Source organism: Syngnathus scovelli, chromosome 15, assembly GCF_024217435.2.
Source record: "Syngnathus scovelli strain Florida chromosome 15, RoL_Ssco_1.2, whole genome shotgun sequence".
Taxonomy (NCBI): Eukaryota; Metazoa; Chordata; class Actinopteri; order Syngnathiformes; family Syngnathidae; genus Syngnathus; species Syngnathus scovelli.
In genome coordinates this window covers 707,450-715,578 of record NC_090861.1, presented here as the reverse complement: position 1 = coordinate 715,578, position 8,129 = coordinate 707,450, and the positions used below count along the sequence as shown (strand labels likewise).

Genomic DNA, 8,129 nt, shown 5'->3' with positions numbered 1-8,129 from the left:
CACTGTCAGTCATACATTGAGTACAAAGCATCGAAGAAACAATTACGTACCAAACATCCAATACAACATTGTATTGTATAAAGACTTGAAAGCAAATCACGTGCTCCCACATTTCCCAAACATGAACTTTTGTATTCAATTGAAATCTTGTTGACCGTTTGGATGAAACATCTGCCACCTTGTGGTCTGTATATGATACTTTATGGCAACATGGGGACCTTTGCCTTTTCATTTTTCGTCTTTTTTTTTTTTTTTTTTTTGCCAGTGCTGCAGTGCCTCAATTGTCCAAATTTTCTAATCATATTTGGTAAATACTGTATGTAACTCCATGCAGATAATGTCCAGTTCTTTTTCAATGATGTCTCTCGTCTGCCACCCTGTGGTCATCAGGGTAAATGTTTATCCCGAACGGAAACAGGATGAACCTCATGCAGAAGCTGCGAATACTAATGCTTAATTTTGTTGAATTCCATTTGCAAACTCCAGTTCAAAATGTCACATTATTGTAGGGTGCTTTGAAGAAAAACAAATTCAATGAATGCAATCAATTGCACTGCAAATAACTGACAAGCAAGGCTACCGTTTGTTTTCACATTTAAACACAAGGCCACAATCAGCGTGTAGCAAATAAAAAGTCAGTGCCCCATTTATTGTTTTTAACAATGACAGTGACCTCCACATGACAACAATCAAGAACAAGGCGTCAGCCAATCAAATAGAAAACACTGTTGACTGCTATTGCAGACCAAAACAGATAAACATTTTCAAAAGCTGGATTGCACATATATACTGTATATATAGATAGATAGATATTTATTTATATAAGTTAATGTCAATATAAGGTATATTTTATATCTATACTGAATATACAGTACAGTGAATTTGATTGCAAATAAAAGGAGAATATCGCTTTAAATCTTTTCCCATTTTCATTGAATCAACTCTGGACAGTCCTTGACTGGCACATTGCACATAAACTCTGAAATTATTTTCAGAAAGGCTACAGTTTCACATTTTGTAGTCAGCCAGTCTGAAACGCTTTTTTTTTCCTCTCTCTCTCTCTCTTCCCCAAACCACAAGAACATGTATACTCGTGGTTGTACTTTGCATTACAGCCATCAATTTTCTAGTGCTTATTCAGTTCAGGGTCAACCCATGGGGAAGGAAAAGTACTCAGTGAAGCTGTTTTTGCAATGTGGCTGGGATAGCAGACGACGCGCTGAACACCAATGAAGTGAGGGCTGAAAGTTCTTGACTTCATTCAACTTTCAGATATTCCTCGTGACACATATACCATTTGAATTAAGGCCCCGTAGTTCATGAGTCTGTAGTTTGAGCACGAGTCATCTGATATCTCTTATGGTCCCCTTGTTACATCACTACTAATTCTACTGAGGTAGACCGATGCATTCATTTGAACAAATAAATAAATAAATAAGACTGTTCCCATTTCCACACACATGTAAGCATTTTGTGGATTTGTAATTTTAGTCTCAAGGTCCAGTCGCAACATAACTGGTCACCTCAGCTTGGTTGGGCATCCACTCCTTTCCAAACGCACGTCCAAATATGGCAGATTAGAATACTTCATTGTTGTTGTACTTCAAAGAATAACCGATTGCAGTTTCCAGGCACTCCACTAAGGAACCTGCAGACAGGAAGTCCAGATCCACCTCTATGAATTTAATGTAAATTGCTAAAGAGCCAGGCTCATTTAAGACACAGTTGCGACAGTTCTCTTGAAGAAAATGAGTCAGCAAGGAGCCCTCACTTTGAAAGTATTTCTTGGCAGGAATCTGAAAATTCTGTAAGAGACACTGTTGAATGGTCCTATCTTCAGCAATGCCAAGGTAGCAGTAAGTGACTTTAGGCCCAGTGCTGTCACTATTCCCTGCTCCATCAGTCTGACAGTTCTCTGACTCGCATTGAGGTAAGCTACAGTTGTGAGTATCGCTTTGGGGAGAGGTCCGACCCGATGACGTTGCCGCCGCCGCCGCCGCCGCCGCCTCGTAACCGATAGCGTAGAGTCCGTAGGTCTTGGGGAGATCCCCGGGGAGGAGGTAGTGAGACGTGGACATGCTGCACCCTGCTTCCCTTGACAAGGACACTGGAAGCCAGTCCACCTCCATGTGCAGCTCTAAGCAGCGCGCTTCGCTGATGGTAATGTCCAGGAATTTGTAGTAGACGTTCTTCCAGTTCATCTTTTGAACTTTGGTCATGACGCTTTTGCCCTCAGGCTTCTCCGGATTGAAGTATTCACGGAGCCGCTTTCCCAGCGGTACCTGCGAACTTATCTCGGCATAATGGTAACGCACGTCTTCTCGCCAGCGAGTGTCGTAGCCGATGCCGAAGATGGCTAGCTTGTTTGAGAGGTGCAGGCGGGAAAACTCGGTCCAAGTTTGAAAGTGCTCCCATTTGAGCTGCACCGATTCCAGGATCCGTATCAGCGTCTGCGTCGTGTCCTTTTTCCTGAAAAGAAATGGATTACGACTATTAGACCCGCCTTTCTTCTATAATGCACCGGCGGACGGGCGGGTGAAGGAAGCGTGCTTCAAATTCTCACTTACTGGATTTGCTCTGACAGCTCTGCTTGAATCTGAAGAACTCTGCTTTTCGGCATATGTATTTCTTCTACAAAAAAAAAAAGAAGCAGATAATTCAGCATTCTTCCAAACTTTCGACCCTGCCTGCCCAAATACCTACCGGCGGCGTCCACGTCTCCCTCCTGGAAAGCCGAATCAAGCACCTGGTTGCACCAGTCCTCCTGCGAGAAGTCTTCCAAGGTGCTGCCGTCAGACTCCATCTCCTGGTAAAGTCCACTGCTGTTGATCAGCACCGGAGCGCAGCTTTGGGAATCCCAGCCTCCCTGACCAAACACCTTCTCCAGTTGCTCTATGGTATAGCTGCTCTTCCTCTTGCCGATGCCGTGCTCCTTCACGCGGCTGTAGCAACGCCGAAGTGTCTGTGCGAGTGAGAGAAATGTTCAAATCAGTGCAGTCGCGCCCGTGAATATTTGGGACTTTTCATGGAAACATTTATTGCTGTGCTGTTTTGGGTTTCCAAACGATCTTAAACTACAGGGATAGATAGAGCTGAAGGGCAAAATCACCATTATCCAAGTCGTTGCCCCACTTTGTTTACTAGAGGTTCCACCCGGAAGTGCCTATGACGTCATAGTCAAGCAGTCTGTCAACAGAGTTGATCCGCGAGCGGCCGGAATGAAGTAGCAAGCAGCGTGTCGATCACGACTGATTGATTCTAAAGCAACGATCAGTAGACAACATGGCTATTTGGATGTTTCCATATCCCATCCAGTGTACCTTCATCCTCTCCCGGCACTGAGACGGGGTCCTCTCGTAGCCCAAGTCCGACAAGGCTCTGGACACCCGCTCGTACATGGCGGGGCCGGGGGCCTTAGCAGTAAACATGGTACCCGCCACTTCCAACTGCTGCATCTTGGCCTCCGTCAGCCTCTCGTTCCCCCACACGGCGATGAGGGCGTTTGTTTCCGAAGGGGTCCACGACATACCCCGACAGGCAGTGTAGTTGTTGGAGGATGAGGCGGCCGCCGCTGCCGCCGATGCCGTCCGGGCCCCGGAGCCCGCGGAGCCCGCGGAGCCCACGTTCAACGGCGAGAAGCGGTTGGGTGTGGAGGGACCGGAGTGATACTGGTCGCTCAAATCCTCCGACTCAGGGGATGGCACCTCGGTTTTCGGGATCTTTAACGGCCTCGAGAGTTCTGGTGATTGTTCTGCGTTGCTGGACGCCGCCATGTTCACTCTGTTGCTAAGGTTGCCGGGAGGGAGGGAGGGAGGGAGGGAGAGAGAGAAGGAAGGGAAGGCGACGTTCGGGTCAGGCATGGACAAAAATGCGGTGCGGAACCGTGGATGATGGATGCGCACGTGGAAGGCCGATGCGTCAAAAACAACCCGCCTTCAAATTGCACTTTGAACATGTTTTCATTTCGAATCACTTTGTGCAATTGAGCTTCTCTAATATGAAGAAGGTGGCAACCAGTGGTAATGCATGATTACTCCTGTTACTGCTGCTTCTTCTTATTATTATTTTTTTTTCTTGCATTTCTTCTTCTCTTTTGGCAAATTGTTTTGCTGCTTTACCTCCGCTGGAAAGAAGGTGGCAGTAATGCACAGAAAGGGAACATGAGTAGGGAATAACCTACGTATGTATATAATATTACTGATGTTACATCAAACTGACTCTTGGCAGTTTAAAAACTGAACACACCATGCTCAGCTCCCAAAATGTTTCAATTTCTACCATCAGAACGTGATTCCTCGCATCATTACCGTCCCAAGGAACAACTCGGTAGTGTCATCCTCGGGCACTGAACGAGACCCTATATTGGATTTTGAGGCAATAATTGGTCATTTGACGGCGTACTTGATGGATTATGTCATTGTTTACTTGATCGTTGGTGTGACTGGCTTCCTTTAGGGACCACTGCCCACTTCTGCTTGCTCTGCCATCTGTCCACCTTTAGGCTTTTTGTGGCCTGTGGGGTCCTGACCTGGCCAAAGAGACAGTAAGCTGTCCAAATAAAGGTCAAAAAAAGAAAAAAAAAAAATAGGTATAACCTTTATTACGACTGCTGTCAGTAAGTTGTCACATGCTGTTTAGATGTTAGTTCTTTATCACAACCCAGTCTCAGTAGACATAAATAAATAAATATATAATATTTATTATATCCCAATGAATGCTCTTATTCTGGCATTCAGTCGACTGATGTTAAATTCTCCCACACATTGTGAAACAAAAGAAGCCCCCCCCCCTTCCAAGTCCTCTGCAGACTCCCTTGATCCTGAAACTGGCTCTCTGGCTCTCTCATCAGAAGCATCCCAATCAGCATTTAGCTCTTTAAGTTCCTCCAGCTGGGCCCTGCCGTGCCTCCGTCCCAGTGGATTCCACTACCCTGAGCTAACCTCCCCCGAGCGACAAGGGGGTACCAGGTGCCATGGCTGAGCGAGATGTCTTGGTAATTTGGCTTGACGCACCCTAACACACGCGCACCCTCCTTATATCAAGGGCAGAGAGGGACTACGGACATTAAACACTGTCTCATTAAGTTTCTTTAGACGAAACGGGCAACCTAATGAGAGGCCATGTCATGAGCAACAACATCTGATCTCCACCAGCTCAAAAACAAAACACCCAGGTAGGCTCGCCGGGTCAGGGCCAAAGTCATGTCACGCCTCAGTAAACGGATGGAAATATCAACGGGTTTTTCGCCTTGAAGGGATTCAAGTTGGTGCGCTTCCAAAGACGAATAGAGAGTTTTACTTCCACATCTCGACACTGTTTTGAATTTGATTTAAATGATTGTGTCTTGTTTATAAGCTGCAACACGATTCATTCATTCATTCCTTGGGGTTTGAAAGGTAGAAATCATTTCTTATGAAACCCAATTTGTTAAATATTTGCCTAAGGTACATGCAGTGATGTTTTTTTTTAAGGTCTTCCAAAAGGGCAGCAGCTGGGTGCCATACATCAATTCTATTTAAATATCTGACAGCTTTTTAAATTAGGGACATTTCTCAACATCTCATGCATATACAATTAAGAAACACATCATTAGCTGGTGATTACATAACTTATGATGCAACTAAAATGCTAAATCAGAATAGAAATGTCTTGCTTTTGTTTTAGCGGTTTAATTTATTGCAGTGCAGAAGCTGTCTTTGGGCTGTCATGGCAACACGATTCACTTTGTGTCCCAGTCTTCTTAAAGTTATGTTAAGTCTGTGACCATCTTTGACCCCAAAAGAAAAATCCATTCTCTGACTGAATGTGTTTATTAAATATTTGCAATGAATTTATTTGTCCAAATAAGACAGACTTCTTTAGTTTTGGCTGATGCACAATTTAATGAAATATCAAACAGCCTCAGAAAATCTTGACCTCAAGTGTCATTGTTCATGAAGGGAACATGGTTGATTGTTAATGGTTGAAGTTGGGGGATGATGGCTCTATCTCGCCATGGTGAATGATTACAAAGGTTTGCCCGTCCACGCAGACCCCCCTGCCCCCCCTCCAAAGCTCAGGTGTGGAGCAGCTGAACAACCTAGGCCTGTCCACAACTCAATACACCATTAGCCTCTTTGGAGAGAATTTCCATCATATCATATACTACATAAAGGACAAAATACGTGACACTGGTCATTTTTTTATCCAATCAGTGTCCGGATTGTAATTCTAACGGGCCTCCAAATTTCGTGACACACACAAACGTGCGAAAACGTGTCAAACCGCACACTGCGGCCCGTTGTGTGTGACATTGGTCCATAATCCCTCAAATAATTCCACCTTGGAGGTCGCTCACTTTGTTTCTATCTTCTTAAATCTTTCTTTCCCAAACATGCTTAAGGGGGGGCAGGGGCGGTCATTAGTCTGCACTGCACTGGAGAGCACCTCTTGATGGGGCACCATTTGAAATAAGCAGCTCATTCGGGAAACAACACCAGATGGGTCATTTACTCAAGAAGTGGAAACGAAACGAGAAAAGTATTCAGTGAAAGTGCAAAACAAAAATAACAAAGATAATTGCTTTCAGGATGAAATTGGAAGAGTACAATTTGGTGACTTTTACAAGAATGACTTTCTTTTGCGCCGGTACAATGCACTCATCTACGGCTGCATGGTGTGCGGCGGACCTTAATTAATATTAAAACATTGTAATAAAGAAGGGCAAGATCCCCCTTTAGTGATGGTTCCCCAGAGACACACAGCTAATTAAAGGGCTACCCATACCAATGAAGTGTTAGCAGTCAAGAATCGGCCTGATCAAATACGACATGAGTTATGTATGGATTCATAAATATACAAACGTGTTTAAAGAGATTAACAGTATAATACTTTTGGAGGTGAGATCTGAAGTCTGACTATGTACATACCGAGATAAATCAATCAATGGCTTCGTTTATATGGACAAAATCAGAATTTGGATTAGATGTATAATTAAATGCACTGTTTTCATGGACACTCACTCAAAATATTGATCTGAGTTTTCTTTTTCTTTAGTGACTCAGGCTCTGCTTGAGCTTTTTCTCTTCAGATCGACCATTTAAATTTCAAGTATGTCATTAGAGAGAAGGCACAAACATCCGAAAGCGCTCATCAAGAAGGTGCTTGTCCGTTTCCTTTGGAGCCTGAAGACATGGATTCATAAAAGGTCTGTCTCTGATCAGAAGGTTTTTAATGACAACATCACGGTCATTTCCTGACAGACCGACAATTAACTTTTGCGCCAGCGGCTTGTTTCAGTGACTTGTAACAGCATCGGTCGGCGCCAGCGCGAGCACCGTGGCGGAATAGCGTCTGGTAGAGACGCTCGGGTCTCTGTCCTAATTGCTATGAAAAGCTCGTTTTTATGGAGAGGCAGGAGGGACTGGTGCCCTTTGAGGGTTTTTCTTCAGGACCAGAGGAGGTTGGCTGCCCACTAAATGCACACCATATGGAGGAACACAAAAACATTGCAGCACCAGAAAAGGAACGTAGTCAAATTGGACCGTATTTACTAGTTGCGATGTCTAGCAAATATAAACAAACATGGATGCTGTTATTCCAAGTCATTGATAGCTGGGACCTGTCCAGGGTAGGCAAAGTTAACCAAGCGAGCAAAGCCTGATCATAAATGGATGGGGACTAGACTAAATAAAGACGACGGACAGGACGACAATAGGTACATATTGTTGTGTTGTCTGTTAATCATTCCCCAAACGCCTCTGGCTTCAATAAAAAAGAATAAAAGAACAATTTGGCCAGCCTCAGCTGTGAATAAGCAAGCTATCACGGAACACAATAGCGCGGTCACGCCGCTATAATTTAGCTTGTGCTCTCCGACACGCCCCTCTCTTCACCGCCGTCTTTGTTAATGTTGTCCGTCAAGCATATCATTTGCCTTCAAGGCCAGATGGTTCAAATCCATAATTCACAACAGCCCACTACTACCAACAACATCAAAAAAAAAAAAAAGAGACATGACATATTTTGCACGACAGCTCACCTCTTTGGTTAATTAAGACAGTGAGTTGCTGGGGGGGGCATGCATGCACCTGGGCCAGTCTACCTGTGCTCTACTGTGCTTTGTCCATCCATCTCATTGACATGTGTAA

General features: G+C 44.4%; 2 protein-coding genes across 5 annotated transcripts in view; one reads left to right on the top strand and one right to left on the bottom strand.

The window, feature by feature from the left end:
* Window positions 1-8,129, top strand: part of robo3 (roundabout, axon guidance receptor, homolog 3 (Drosophila)) — a 64,554-nt gene that overhangs the window by 19,217 nt on the left and 37,208 nt on the right. The gene's annotated exons all lie outside the window — the stretch shown is intronic.
* LOC125982034 (myb/SANT-like DNA-binding domain-containing protein 2) lies at window positions 624-3,817 on the bottom strand. The gene is made up of 4 exons (XM_049742189.2): window positions 3,321-3,817; window positions 2,704-2,962; window positions 2,568-2,631; window positions 624-2,469 (listed from the first exon to the last, which is right to left on the bottom strand). The coding sequence occupies exons 1-4, from the start codon at window positions 3,771-3,773 to the stop codon at window positions 1,578-1,580; spliced, it is 1,668 nt and encodes a 555-aa protein (XP_049598146.1). The 5' UTR covers window positions 3,774-3,817; the 3' UTR covers window positions 624-1,577.

What these genes read in the sequence shown, in the direction of transcription:
- LOC125982034 (XM_049742189.2), bottom strand. Translation starts at nt 3,773, where the DNA reads ATGGCGGCGTCCAGCAACGCAGAACAATCACCAGAACTCTCGAGGCCG. An exon ending in GGGAGACGTGGACGCCGCCG is followed by an intron (nt 2,632 to 2,703) that starts GTAGGTATTTGG and finishes TTTTTTTTGTAG; the next exon opens with AAGAAATACATATGCCGAAA. An exon ending in GAGCTGTCAGAGCAAATCCA is followed by an intron (nt 2,470 to 2,567) that starts GTAAGTGAGAAT and finishes ATTTCTTTTCAG; the next exon opens with GAAAAAGGACACGACGCAGA.